This window comes from Colletotrichum abscissum (assembly GCF_030869225.1).
Source record: "Colletotrichum abscissum strain IMI 504890 chromosome Unknown Scaffold_27.1, whole genome shotgun sequence".
NCBI classification, from domain to species: Eukaryota; Fungi; Ascomycota; class Sordariomycetes; order Glomerellales; family Glomerellaceae; genus Colletotrichum; species Colletotrichum abscissum.
The window spans coordinates 567339-582477 of NW_026850176.1; the positions used below are offsets into that span (position 1 = coordinate 567339).

General features: G+C 54.1%; 2 protein-coding genes across 2 annotated transcripts; one reads left to right on the top strand and one right to left on the bottom strand.

Moving 5' to 3' along the window:
- Positions 1-500: 500 nt before the first annotated feature.
- Positions 501-2281, top strand: CABS01_10626 (IMP-specific 5'-nucleotidase; the record flags this gene model as incomplete). Its single annotated transcript, XM_060543981.1, has 4 exons — positions 501-525; positions 587-622; positions 892-1038; positions 1185-2281. 4 exons carry the CDS (start codon positions 501-503, stop codon positions 2279-2281), a joined length of 1305 nt encoding a protein of 434 aa, XP_060399183.1.
- A 1244-nt stretch (positions 2282-3525) lies between these two features.
- Positions 3526-5391, bottom strand: CABS01_10627 (uncharacterized protein; the record flags this gene model as incomplete). Its single annotated transcript, XM_060543982.1, has 1 exon — positions 3526-5391. One exon carries the CDS (start codon positions 5389-5391, stop codon positions 3526-3528), a length of 1866 nt encoding a protein of 621 aa, XP_060399184.1.
- Positions 5392-15139: the final 9748 nt, after the last annotated feature.

Below are 15139 nucleotides of genomic sequence, written 5' to 3' on the forward strand. Positions count from 1 at the left end.
CTCTCCCAGTGAACCCTGAACATCTACAACTGAGCCAGCCGGGTAGCGGCGGCCTCCGGTAGATGTTAGCGTTGCAGCGCACCCCTGGCACTGGTGCATTCCGCCTGCGACAGGTGCAGCTCTCCCCCGAATCTGGACCACCCGACCACACGGGGCCCTGCACCTTAGACTCCTCAGTTGGGGAAAAGTGGACCCGACGAGCTCCATGGGGCGGTGGAATTCAACATCACTTCGTTACGCACCACGGAGGCTCTGACTACATTCCTTCTTACAACCTTTCTCCTTCTGCTCCTCGATACTGCTTCAACCTTCTTCCTCATACACAACTTGTAAAGCTTCACTTCGTCATTGGGAGTCGCGTAATCTCATAGATTTGATACCAGACAGGAAGATAGCGACACGAATCGGGTACCCCTCCAAGAGCCGTTACCCCTCCCCACCCCGCCATCTTCAACCTCACTCTCACTAAACCCTGACCTCGAATCCGAAGGTAGCCCATCATGACGACAAGATACAGAGTAGAGTGTAAGCAAATCAAAATGCCAGCTCTCCATTGAGATAACTTCACCAACTAACGCTCGTACAGATGCTCTCAAGACCCACAGACGAGACCAGTTCATAGGTACGGCAGCATCCGCCAAGCTCATCGAGTCTCGTGACGAGTGTCTAGAGACTCACCTCGAAACTGCGACACAACGGCTCTCTTACTCAATTGACAGCTGGAGGAGAGAAGATCGTCAAGAATCTAGCCAGCAGCGAAGTCGCTGTCCCATTGTCTCCCCAGCTTATCATCGTCAGCCACCTTACGATCACCGCAATGTCCAATGCCTCACGATCAAGCTGTCTCTTAGCCGGCAACTAGCTAACCCTCACCTCCAGAATGGATTAAAGGTCTCCTGGCAGTCCCCTTTGTCCTCTACTCCCAGCCCACCGGCGTCTTCGACACGAGAGCGACGAGCATAGCCCGCATGGCAGAGGAATCCCACCGCCGCTACGCCGAAATCTTTCGCGACGTCGAGCACATGATAGACGACCACAGTAAGCTTCCTCCAGTCTCATCTCGCTAAATTTAGCTCATTCACTTCTCTCCCCTTTGAATCGAGTTGCCAAAATTAACACATCCACAGTAACCCGTCAAGACGAAGACCTCCCCTCAAAACTGAAAATGCTCGTCCCCTCAGCAGGGCCCTTCTTCACCCGCCTCCCCCTCGAGGCAGCCTTCACCCTCATGGACGCAAAACGCCTCATCTCCTCCCGCCGCTACGTCTCCCCCTCCTTCAACGACGTCCGCCTCATCCTCAACGCCGCCCAAATCCTCGCCGTCACCAGTCCCAGCCCCAGTCCAAACCCATCCACCACCACCACCGCCACCTCCCTCCAACTCGCAACCTTTGACGGAGACGTAACCCTCTACGACGACGGCGAATCCCTCCTTCCCACCTCCCCCCTCATCCCCCGCCTCCTCTCCCTCCTCCGCCGCGACATCAAAATCGGCATCGTCACAGCAGCAGGCTACACAACAGCAGACCGCTACTACGACCGCCTCCACGGCCTCCTCGACGCCATCGCCGCCGCGCCCGACCTATCCCCGATCCAAAAGGCCTCCATCGTCATCATGGGCGGCGAAGCAAACTACCTCTTCGAATACGACCCGTCCTCCCCGCACCTCTTGGCCCCCGTCCCGCAGGAGCAGTGGCTCACGCCCGAGATGGCATCCTGGTCCGACGCCGACATCTCCGCGCTCCTCGACGTCGCCGAGGGCGCCCTGCTCGAGTGCATCCGCACCCTCAACCTCCCCGCCACCCTCCTCCGCAAAGACCGCGCCGTCGGCATCGTCGCAACCGACCCGGCCGTCCGCATCCCGCGCGAGTCCCTCGAGGAAACCGTCCTCGTCGTCCAGAAAATCCTCGAGCTCTCCGCGCTGGGCTCACCCGCCCAAGCAGCCGGCCACAGCACAATCGCGCCCTCTGCCCCTGCCTCTTCCACTGAACCAACTGCTGTCCGCCGCCGCGTCCCCTTCTGCGCCTTCAACGGCGGCCGCGACGTCTTCGTCGACATTGGCGACAAGTCGTGGGGCGTGACCGTCTGCCAGCGCTGGTTCGCCGCCAAGGCGGGACACCCAGAGACCCCCATCGCCGGCGAGAAGACGCTGCACATTGGCGACCAGTTCCTCAGCGCCGGCAGCAACGACTTCAAAGCCCGGAGCGTGGGTACCACTGCGTGGATCGCGAGTCCCGGGGAGACGGGCGAGCTTTTGGATGATTTGATCGCGAGGATTTGAAGAGAAAAAGAGCGAGACACGGAAAAAGAAGAAAGAGAGAGAGAGAGAGATAGAGGGAGAGAGAGAGAGAGAGAGGGTAACAGAGGAGGCATGGTAATGATTTACCTCGGGCAACGTTCTCCTCCCTCCCTTCTCCGGCTGCGTGACACCAGCCACCGATAACCCGATCCCCCACGAGACCTTGAGGCCATGCAAACGACGTCGAAAGAATAGCTTTGTCAGTCTCCAAGTAGTATTCGTCAAGGACAGGGAAAGGGCCGGAAGGGAGAGAGGACACGGGGCTGTCGATGTAGAAGACGACCAGACGAGTTTCAGTAGCAGGTTCATCAGCAAGGCTTAACTCCGAAAGGGGAATTGCTGGCCTGCTGCTATAGAGAACGGGGGAAGGGAAAGGGATAAGGGGGGGGGGGGGGGGACATGCATATTATGAGCTACATCAACATCAATTTTAATACCATTATTTTGACATTCAAGATTGAATCATTTGGCTTCTTACACACGAACTCACTCCCTGTGACAATTTAATCACACCAGCTTGCAATCACAGGCATGAGAATGTGAACAATGTATGCGTTGACAAATGACGGTCAATGACCGTGGTAGCAATGTTTATTCTTGTTCGGCTATGCCTATACATCGCTTTTTGCAACCAACCTCCAGACATCACGCACCGGCCGTCTATCTAGTTGTTGCATTGCCAATGTGCTGATGGATCAGCCTAGGAACAAAGTTCCATATGCCTCCCTTCCACGACGTCTGTCGCGTCGATTCGTCCTTGCTGCCACTTCTTCCCCTACCTAGGCGTCTGCGCCTCCATTGACACCGTATCCATTGGAAAAAAAAAAACCAAGCCAATTCGTGAGAAGGAATTCCAATCCTCCGGGGGGTATTGTGCATTTTTGTGTAAACACCGTGAAATCCGTGCCATGAGAAAAATCGAGTGATGCTGCTCCGTGGAGCACTGAGGGAACCCTTCCAGTCATCCTGTCTATCGCCGGGGAATTGAAAAGCAAGCCGCCCACCGTGTGGGAATATACATAGGAAAAGAGGTGAAAGGGGCTGGTCTATTGTGAAAAGCCAAAGCCAAGTGAGTGTAGAAGGTCCACAACTTTGTACAGAGAGGCGGATCGTATGTGCTGAATGGGATCGGAAATTATGAAAAGTCTATGCGCGGGTTTCGGCTGTAGTGATGAGGAGAACTGGCTCCTGCGAAAAAGAGCAGTGTTGACTTGGTTCTGCGACGTTTAGAACATAGCGCCCAACGGAGCTCCAAAGTTGGTGCTCTGCTTGAGCTTGAGGGGAATGTCAATTTCCTCGAGCTTGCTCTGCGACTCGGAGACGTCGTCTCTATCCGAGGAAGAAGCTCTGTCGCTGGTCGAACCCTTGTCGCTGGCGGCATCTGTGTCCGCCTTCGCTACGTAGAGATTCTCTTTCGCCTCCAAAGGCTCTCCGACGAGTTCCGGAGTTGGCGCCTTCATGCAAGTGGGAACGGCGTCGGCGCCGCTGCTCACGTCTTCAAGTTTTTCGGACAAACGCTTGAAGAAGATTTCGTCATGAGCAGGGATGTTGCGAACCATCAAGGGGCCCTTCAGGGCAACGTCGTCTGCCGCCTCCAACGTGGGGAGGGGCTCATCGGTACCGCGATAAGCGTCATCCTGAAGATCGGATGAGTCTGCTCTAGCCCTGACATCATACAGCGTTGCCGGGTTCGAGCTCATGTCTGTCGGTGCCAAAGTCGGTGTAGAGCCTCCACTACCGTCAGCGACTGTCGGAACTTCTGTGCCAGGAGCTGTTCCCAGAACGGAGAGGGAATGGCTGGGCGTGTGGCCAGCGTGCATGACGAGCCTAGCAGGCTCGGGAGCGGCGAGCACCTCGAGGGTGTGTTCCTGAGTAGGGCTTCGCCTAGACTTGCCGGACTCTCCAGGCGGAGAGACGGCTCTGGAGGAGTTCTTTGAGTTTTCCGGAGTCATGCCGGAGTCGATGAATGTGCTCTTTTGAATAGCGGGTGCCTTGAGGGGGACGCCCTCAAGCTGAGGGTTGATAATTTGAATGTCGACAATGGGGACAGGCTCCTCGTCCTTGGGAGAGCCGAGGAAGTCGACGGGATCTGCGGTAGTGGGCTGCATGTTGGGATTGAGTGGGATGAATGGCGAAGACTCTGGTTGCCTGGAAGGAGAAATCCGGGAACTACCAGGACTAATAAAGTGAGATCGGATCTGGGCTGGCGAGACGGAGGCTGAGGAAGAGCCATTAGTCGGCCTCCGCTGTGCAGTGCCGTTCGAGAGGCCGAACCGCGCGTCATTGGGTTGCGAGGAGAATCCTGGGAAAGAAAGTTCAGTGGAGCTGTCGGCCCCACCTCGCGTTCCTGTTCCTGGAATTGCAACAGTGACGCCGGCGACTTTGCCCGCCTTCTCTAGCTCGGCTCTTTGCAACGCACCTTGCAGCCGAATCTTGTCATTGTCGATCGCTGCAACTTGCTCTTTGAGGCGGCGGATCTGCTCCGTCAGGTCGTTCTTTTCGGCTTCCCATGCAAGACGTTCGTCTTCCATAATCATCCGCTCCTCCTTGTACACTTCCTCGACACGTTCGCGGTTGGCTTCCATGTACTTGCGCTCGGCTTCCCAGGCCTCCCGAATCCGCGCATTCTGCTGAGCGAGGCGTCTAATTATCTGTGCTGACGGAGGAGCCGAGGCTGCATCGGCAGATACTGATCGTGGGTGAGGCATTCCGTTTGGGGAGACTCTGGCCGTCGACGAAAACGCAGAGGGGTTGTGGCCGTTCAATTGTTCGAAATGACTCGGCGAGACGACTCGTGGTACTTGGTCGTTCGAAATCGTCTCTCTGTAGCCGTTTGTGCCGTTGACGCCGTTGGGGTGTAAATGGGGTGAAAGAAGGCTTTGCGTTTGCGGCGGATAGCGCACAGCGCCGGATGATTGGGGAGAGTAAATGGAGTTGCCCGTGGCGCTCGTCGTCGTCGTCGTCGATCTATTGTCGAAATAACAGGAGCTCGCCATTCGATTGAGTGACAGCGGAGAGATGACGGCAGAGGGCGGCATATTGGGATCGTGGTCGGTAAAGGCCGATGGCAGAAAAGAGTCGGAGGCGAACATGATTAAGACTCTTGAGAAAGAAGGAGGCAGCTGGGGTTTGAGACCCAGGCAAGGAGCATCGACACCGGTGGTGGGATGGATGTCTTGGGGGGGCTTGCCGGCAGGGAGTGAGCGATGCGCAGTTGCAGCGTGCGTGCAGGAGGGATGACGCAAAAGCTGTTGGATGGCTTATTAGCGCAATTGCTCTCTCTCAGGGCGAGCGCCTCTTTGTGCCTTGGTCTTGGGGATACCTCGGTCGTGGGAACTTCTTGGGGTATGGTGAATTCCACAGCGAGGTATGCCAAAGAGTGAAGCCGAATTGGAATTTACCTAGCAATCGATTCGTCGGAAATCCGCCCTGGGGAGAATGTCGAAATGTAAAGATTCGCGCAAAGGTTGTGGTCTGGTAATTTGGTTTGGTGGCGTAGAGTCGTCCGTTCCTTGGGTGAATCAGGTATGCTCCACTGGTGCGGATGTTGTATGCGTAGGTGAGTGTGTAGTTGTGTATGTGTGTTTACTTGTACGGTACTCCGTACTGGTTCAATAGCGTCCAGCTCTGTGTCGAGGGAGAGACGAGACTTGGTGGTGAGTCGAAGTCGCGATCCAGGTCACGGCATGACTAGCCCGACGCATGAAAGTTGTTTCCTTGTTGGGAGCTTTTTGAGTCGCGAGGGAGAGGATAGAAGACGGAGAACGGGAGAAATGACGGCGGCGATGGGGTGGTTATTGTAAAATGGGATGAGTCGTCTCCTATGGATGTGTGGACTTCGTACCTCAGGTGCACCACTGCGGAGAGGCAGACCTAACGGAGACGCAGTGAGGACGGGGAGCAAGAGGTGACCAGGGCGACGAAAAAGGGAAACTTGGGGCAAGCGCTACAAGGTGAGGTACTTGATGGTCAGCCGGACAGATGTGAATTTCGGAGGTAGTCTAGTAACGGGTGGGCAAGGTACCCATACCAACCAGTGACCGATTTCAGAGCGGGTTTTTGGGTGGATGTGCCGGTGAGGTGAGAGTATTCGGTACCTTACCGCACCGTATTACGGGTACAAATACTGAGGTGCGGTCTGTGACTCTGTTGTACCTAATTATTACGGTGAGGTATCCGTAGGGAACCCAAGGTGCTTTTGGTACAGAGGTTGGGCTGGACTGCCTGCCTTGGGTACTACCGAGTACGTAGTTGTAGGTGAGAGGTGCGCAAGTGTGGAACTGTGGATTTTGGCGACTGGGGGCAGCAGGGTAATAATGGGGAAATTCAGCAATTCAATTGCTTCGGTAGGGCGGCGCCAGCGGTAACTCCCATGCTCGATCCGCCTTTTATTCTCTCCGTCTCCAATGTCTGTCGCTCTCGTGACACGCGATCAGCCGGGGGAGAAGGGGTTGTCGGGTGTCTGTGTGCGTGTGTGTGGGTATTCGCACGAAGAAGCGTGGAAGCATAGGCGGGCAGCAAGCAGATCAAGGGCCCGGGTTGGTTTGGGGGCGGAAGAAGAGGAGAAAGCAGATGGGAATGGACGAGTTCGGACTGCGTCTGGCGTTCCCTCGAGCCTTCGGATGCTTGTTCTTGAGTGGCTGTCCGTCCTTGAGCTTGAAGAATACCAATGAAAGATCTCCCTGAGTGAGAGTCGTGAGGGAGGCGGGATGTGCAGCCGTCGCCAAACGGAAGTGATTGCCTCGAAGCCGAATGCCCCTGTTCCTGCAACCTGCGCCTGTTCCTTTTCAGCTGGACCCTGAAGCCTCAAGAGACCCGATGCGGGATAGAGAGAGAGAGCTGTGGTGCTGAATTTGTCCGTCGGCACAGCAGGCGAGATTTGACAGCTCAGAGTGCAGGAGGACGAATGACCATCTGACAGGGGAACGGGACAGCAAAGGGACGGGATGCAGGCAAAGTTGGGGGAAAGCGCGCCAACGCGGAGGAAAGGGTCGTGCTTAATTGGTGGCAATATCCCCCTTGGTCTTCTTGGTCTCCTAAGGTATCCGTAGACCGTATGACTTTTGGCGGTGGGGGAAGAGATGGACTTGGACCAAGAAATGTTCTAGGCAAGCTCTAGACGAGAAGAAGGAAGGTGAAGACACAATTTCGGGTTGTCGGTTCGGTAAAGCGGGAATTGGAGAGTTGAGGGGAAGATGGAGTAACCGCGGAAGGTTGGTGTATCCGTAAGCAACCGTCGTGAAGCACGCGGGAGAAGAAGGCGGGAAGGGAAGCCCAAGGCAACAAAGAGAATGGCCCAGAACAAGAGAGGGAATCACATGGCCGTCAAAGGCAGAGAAACAATGCAAGATGCAGGACTCTGGACTCTCTACCTTTCTAACTCTGGAGGTACTATCCTTGATTCAAAGTTCAGGCCGACGCTTGGAAGGAAAGGGCAGAAAGGGATCAGGCTAAACGGGATAACCCGAGCAATAGCACTTTGGTATTCTAGGCACGGATATTCGCAATGGAACCTCATTTGATCCCTTGGAGGCTCGGACGTGTTAGCCTTTTTTTTTCCCTTACATGAGCTCCGATGGGAATTGCGGCATTGCACACTCCCGATGGCCATGTTCCCTACCTTTACTGTGTACACGTGTGCCGAGTCGGGTAGCACCTTGCCCATCTCAGGGTCCTCCACACCCATTTCCCACCAGCCCCCTCCCCTGCACTTTCCAAGATGTCCAAGGGCAGCCCGTACCTGCCTTACTTTACCTTTACAACTCGGAAAGTATCTTTTGAGCTCTCAACTTGCCTGTGGAAGGGACGGGAGATGAGGAAAGACGACAGAAGTGTGTGCCTCAGGATTCGCAAACAAGCAAGGTACCGCCTGCCTGCCTGCCAAACATCCCAAGCTCGTTTCATCTTTTGCATCTCAGTCGCTCAAACGGTACAAGTCACTCCCATGAGTAGGGCTGTCCACATGTATCCGTTTTCACCAATTCTACCAATAGTTGTCTTACATGCTGTCTGAAATTCTCGGTCGAATACCACAAAGGGAGTATACAACCAAAAGATAAGGATTCTTGGATTACATGGCCTTGAGCTATTTGTCTCTGAAGCGCATCATCTACAGTCAATAGCCACCAGATCGTGGCGCGCTGAGCACAAGACGGTCGTCTAGAGCACCGCTCAGATACCAATATCCCGGGACACCTCACCACACCACACCACACCATAGACTCAAGTACACGTTGCTGGTGCTGTCGTCCCAAACCCAGCTCAGCACAGGATGCAGGGGGAGCTTTTCCAGGGCGCAGCATTGGATCGAGCTGTGGTTTGGGTTCCAATCGGAGAGGGACGGCTTCGGGCCGCGAGGTTTGACAGATGATTCGACTGACTCTTGGTCTCTTCTTCGCCCTCCTTTCAACGCCCCAGACCATGTCCACGTTGCGCCGGAGCTATGCTTCAGATTGAGGTACGGAGTACAAAGAACCCAAAAGCCAAAGAGGATGATGGAAACGGGCGCATCAACGCCGTTTCTGCTCTCTCTGTCTCTCTCTCCCCTCTCTTCTTGACTCTCCCCTTTTTTTTGACACGTGAAAGGGGACCGGCGAGCGTTTGTCTGCTTTGTGTCCTTCCCTTGATACCCGTGCCACTCAATGCACCGTCAATTATCTGCTCGCAGTACGTACCTTTTGGCCTTCCATTGGAGACTGACATTGTTAGCTCGAAACGACTGAACGGGAGCTGCCCTGATCTGCGTCTACCTGAATAGTTTGGCAGCATGTGGTCGCAGTCCGGTTCAGCTCGGATGTATGTACCTGCTTCATTGTCCGGCAGCACTTCGACACCCATCGAGGCAACAGAGATACATACGGCGAAACCAGATTGAGGAAGGAGGTACGTATATGGAGGTCCTGACCTATGAGATGTCTGCCCTGCCTGACGGACCATTGTGCCAGGGACGCGGAATCGTTCCTGATGCTCCTACCGTCGCTCTCTGCCCTCAAGTGCTAGATGATCGAGGTACGTACCTATCCGTACCTGGCTGTTCCCTCGAGACGTCTGTCCGGGGCGATAAGATGCCGACCCGTCTTTCTGGTTTGCAATTATTGGATCGCTTCCTATTGGATCGGCCTTATTCGACTCGCCCGCTGAGGGGGTGAGGGGCGGAGGGTCGTGCCTGTCCATCATCGAAAGTGGTGTACTCCGTACGCAGTAATGTTCCAAGTTCCAATAGTGAACAGAAGACCGTCTAACTGTCATCTTCACAGGCACACAGGTGAACTCTTTCTTCACCGGGAAACAGCTTGATCATTCCTCGTCATCGTATTTTGGCCAAGGACTGCCAGGACGCGTATCTCTCCGTCACCTCTGCCGTTAAGAACAAACATCTGGCAGAGAAAATCTTGGCCACAAGCACAACTCGTCTACAACCTGTTTAAGGACAAACATTGACCCTCTCGCCCTGTGCTGACTCCAGCTTCCCAGCTCTTCCAGGGCTAATCCCAACATGGTCCTGGCTAGACAATTCTTAGGGATCCAGAAACTCGCTAATCCCATACCGACGCTACGGGCCATCTTCTCCGTCTACCCGGCCTTGCCTGGCCGCGACAAAGGGGACGGGAGCCACGCACGCAGCACTGGGCGACATCCTCAGTTTCACTCAGAGCCCCGGGGTCCAGGCTGGTCAAAATTGCTCGCCCAAGGGCAAGATGGCACAGTCCGATTCCCAGACAATGCGCTCTCCCTCTCTCCTATACGCGAGATGCGAGAAAGTAACGGGCGGACCGATCCCTGACAGGGACGGTCGAGACGAGAAACTGCAGCTCGTGGCACATGGAGCCTGGGGTTGCTGAGTTGGCAATGCAGTTGCGACTTGCGAGAGCTTTACAGTAACAACATAGCGGAGACTGATAGCAACAACGGTGACACGCAGTCGATGCAAGCAGCAAGTGGAAACCTGAGGGCGTATTCTGCTTGCGGTTTCTGCTCAGATTTCGTACCATGACTCACAAACGCCAGTAAACGACTTGCCGCACATTGCAAAAACACTCTGAGATCTCGCGGGCCTTAACATGGTGTTGCACTCGAAGCCGGATCGCTTGCTCGAGACTTGCGACGAAACGGACGGCAGCGGGAACGGGAGCGGGAGCGGGAACGGCATCTCTGCCGCCTAATCCACGCCCTACATCGATCTCTACCGTGTGTGATGGTCCGTCGACGGATCACCCCAACAGCAACCCGTCTACGGGTACCACCTCACGTTTCGTTCCAGAAAATCTGAAAGAATCCCACAGCCCACACACTGCGGCGGACCACGGAGGGTGACTGCAGGTCCCAATAATATCGGTGACACCCAACTGCCACGTTGGCCAGTCTTCGCTCTTGTGCCTGAATTATCAGCCCTCCCATCGCCCGTCAACGCCGCCGGATCTGGATTGGACTGCAGAAACCACATGGTTTGCTGGCGCTGTCAGCTGTCACCCGCGCCTCTTGGCCAGTTGGGCTTGACTATTGAGGCCCTGAGACGATTGGGGGCGGTGTAAGCCCTTTGACGAGCGAGAGCTTATTCTCGGTCAGGTTCCAGTCCAGGACCACACCGCTGACGGGCCAATCGATGCGTTTGTCGGAACATTTTCCCTCGCTCAATCGATCGGGCCTTTTCCGAACTGCTCGATCCACCGTCTTCATGCCCACCTCGACTACTGATACAGAAGGCAGCGAACCAGCCACGCCAGCTTAACAATTTTCCGTTGTAGAGGCTCTGGTCAAGTTGTTCTGCGGTGTACCCGTTCCTGTTGAAGAAAAGGGTGGAAGCCTCCGGTTTCAAGCATCAATCTAATTCTAGCGCGGTCTCCTAGCTGCGAGACGCCGCAATCGTCCCACGCCCCTTCACCCTCGTTGCTATTTTTTGCCTTGAGGCTGAGTTTTCACGATAACGGTACGGGGTACTTTGCTTGATCAAAATCCGTTACTGGTCACTGGCCGACTAGCGACTAGCTGACTTACCTCGAGTGGACATGACCCAACCTGCCAACCCTTCGAGCCTTTCTTTGGTGACTTGGTCCCAATCACCAGCCACGCCTAGGGCGAATGATTCAAGAATAAGTGGCGCGGGGGCAACATAAATAATCACCGCCAGAGAAGGATTCTCACCCGCGGACCGCAAGAGAGTGACCAGAGCTGTGGGCCAGCATGTCATCACAGTTGCCTCACTGACGGCATTCCTGACTCGTTAAGTCCGATGGCTTCCGCTCTTCGTAACGGGACGCCTCCGGGCTTTCACCCCCGAATTCTGGACCCCGAACCGTCGCCGGCCCTTATCTCTCTGTCTCTGCTCCGGAACGCAGGCGGTAGGACGCCTCGGCAACCACGGCAGTCTGTCGGCCCTATTTTCCTCAATCCGGTGGCATCTCGGGTCCCACTATTGCCTTGTCAGAGACTCATCTGATGGAAGAGGATCTGCGAAATGTGGTCCCCTTCTAGAGCCCACCTAGAACATATTCTGCGACGCCGTCTTGCTCTGGCGTGTCTGGCTCTCAGGAGTTCAGACAATTGCTGTCGAACCCACTCCCTGTACTGCTCGCGTCATACTCGGCGAGTCTGCTTTAGACAGAAACTTTTGGACTGCAGATACGTCTTAGCCCTGGCTTATCAAGCCCTGCTCGTCCCTGTTGAGGAGCTTCCTCTATTTAGTCGCTCGGCGGAAATGTCATTCGTCAGCCGAGCCGCAAGTGTGGTGCTGGCATCGCTTTTTTTCAGAATACCGCCGTTAACTGCCCGGTTGACGTCAACAATGCCTGCCGAGAGAGAGAAAACCGCGAGCGATATTCCTTTCTGTTCGTGGATATCTGGCTTGATGTCATTTCTCCCACCCTCGAAGGCTACTTTGCCATCCCAACCTCGAAGGTTTTCGGGTGGGATTTTCAGAGATGCCCGTCGGATATCGTGACCCATGGCATTGCATATCATACGGCACTAACGCAGGGCCAAACGACTGGCCGGACAACTTCTCCCATGCACAGGTTTTTGGCGCTGCTGCCCGAATCGCAACGGCCTTCACTGACCAAAGAAATGAACGTGGTGGGGTAGAACGGGCGCGTGAGGGGAGAAAAGTCGACCGACCGGTTCTCTGCTTCACCGACTTATCTCAAAATCCTAGCCCCTCTAACCAACCTCCCACCCAAGACTCTCCAGCAGGGCCTGCTGTTCCAGGCCTGCGTTGTGAAAGCCCCGCTTTACCGGCGCCAGCGCACTTGTTGTTTGACCGTCTTGTCGACCAGCTCTTATGCCGTAGAGGCTCTAGTTCATAAGCCTGAATTCACACACCTCTCGTGACCCTTTGGCGGTTTTGGAAGGTGAGAGTTCGTTCGGGCAGCAATGTTGACCGGCCGATTTGGAACTTTAAGGCTTTGCTGTTGAACCATTTTGCTGTTGAACCATTTCAAGAGGAAGGCGGTGAGTCGTTACGTGCATGCTGATAGAGGATGAATTGAACCGGTGAGGGTGTGTTTACTTTACTCCTCATCGTGGGATATTCGCTCGCCGCTTGGGGTGTTGATGTTCTCGTGGATTCTACTTGGAGGTGCGATGTTTGTGGTATGGTATTGGCCATTGCTCATAGTCTTGTGATGTGAGAATTGGGAACATGGATGAACATATCTCGAGTTGTGTCGTATCCTCTGAGCTCGCATTATGGGTTTTCGATGACTCCCTTTCCACGTCGAAGATGGGAGAGCAGATGCCCTTTTTACGAAGTTGTTGACGCGTGTGCTGTTCCTTGGCGATATTTATATGTATAGAGACATGATGAAGAATACCACGTACTCCCGTTCACCCTTCTGGTCTTATGTGATTGTCCTATGATGTTGATGTGATTGCGTAAGGATGGGTTCAGGAACGAGCTGGGAGGAGGGAAGCTGCAGGTTCCATGAGTTGAAGGTGACCTTTGTGGTGATGCCTTGTTGGCCTAGGTTGAAAGTCACTGGTCTAACATCGAGTTGGGCTCTATATGGCCATGCCGTCTCGATAATGTTATTGTAGGCCTAGGAGATGGAGTACTGCAGAAGCAGAATGGAAATGTTTGAGCGGTAGATCTTTGGTTGTATGGCGGAGGTGGGATTTCTATGTTTCAGAGACTTGCACACTTCGCGCCGATCTTTTTCGCCGCGCGGCAGCTTCAATGGAACAGACTTTTGATGGTATTGGCTTTATGAGGTTGTTTATGGACGTGTTCCTCGTAACTATCGGCTCGGTCGTCAATTCTGAGCTTGAATGTTGGCGACGGTTAACAAGTTTGCAGTCTTCCAGCGACGAGGCTAAGCTAGAGAGGACGTAAATCTTGGTATTGAGGTTCAGTGCGGAGTTTGGGGTCTGAAGAGAGTGTTGACTGGCTCGTCGGGCACAACTGACACTTATTTCAGCGGTCCTTAGTATGGTTTGGAGAGGATCTCGAATCGTATTCTGAATTTGCTAGACTTTACCAACGGCGTTGATGAGCTCCCTTGATGGAAGTTATGCCCAGACATATCTTAACTCTGGGCGAGGAAGAGAACACGAGGGTCAATTGCTTTCTTTGTATGTTGTACTTACCGAGACCGCTTCTTTGAGAGGGCTGGTTTTCGGGTCCTTTCGTGTACCCTGGCGATCTAGGCTTCTAGCGTATAGGTTGTGCTCATTTTCGAGATTCTTTTGAATCGGTGTCAATCCGGGGCAAGCTGACATTGATAGGACTATCCCTCGCTGTGATCTAGAGATGAGCCACGGTAGGCTTTAGATCCAGACTCAAAGTGAAGCGAAGTGAACGCCCAATAGGTACGTCACTTTTCCCGATGAAACATGGGTAGAAATAGCCCTCACTTGTACAGGTAAAAGTCCCTCCTATACTTGATGAAGTAGCGCCGTGTGCTGGCTGACGACTAGGTGATCTTATGCCTCCGGCTCCCCGAGCAGAGAGGTAGAAGTAGAGAACGCCTTCAATTGAAGATAGAAAACCTTGACCGTGACAACGGTCTCAGAGGTGGGATATAAAACTCCTTACGTGATGAGGTCTGCCACGAGGTCTCTTCGATATTGCCAGTCAACCGAGCGCCCATGAATGTTGCTCGTCCGTTGGCCGAGACCTAGATCTTATAATCTCTCGGCTTCATTCATGGCATTAAGAGCCTCATAACAGCGAGTTGGTTCTGGATATCTGCCGTTGCACAACGGGAAGGAGCTCTGTGCCTTCCTCCTTCGTCTATAGCGCTTGATTATCCATCGCCAATATACCTCTATTTAAGGCACTCAAATCGACAAGTGACTTAGCCTAGGGCCCAACATGAGTCCAGAAGCTACACTACCTAAGAGAACATTCTGGCTTCCCTAACCTCTCGATTAGTGATAATGTGTGCTCTTCAGACCTACGGCGGGCATTATATAGTTAACCTCAGACCCCCGGTGGTCTTCCTCTCCCCTTAGAGTATTCGATTCGGTACTTGTATAGTACGACGAGAGATGGCTATCGGCAGGCGGTGATTAAAACGAGTTACGTGAACTGAACTGACTGACGAGGCATGAATCAGAAGAATCGACTTCGTTACTTCATGGTCCATGCCGAACAATTGATGAAGCAGGTCATCAATGAGCGAGCCATTCAACTCGTGAAGAAGCCCACCGCAAAGGCAGACACCTTGGCGAGCCACCTTAGCCAGCGACCCCAGCACTTAGACGTTTAAATACCCACTTACCAGCCGGCCCCTGAACTTCATAGCAACGACTTCGATCTTCCTGCGCGTATCCCGAGCGCCGTGCCTGCTACCTCTTCTGAGCCCCTTATAGCCTCTCACCTGCATGGATGATGCCATACTGCTTCGT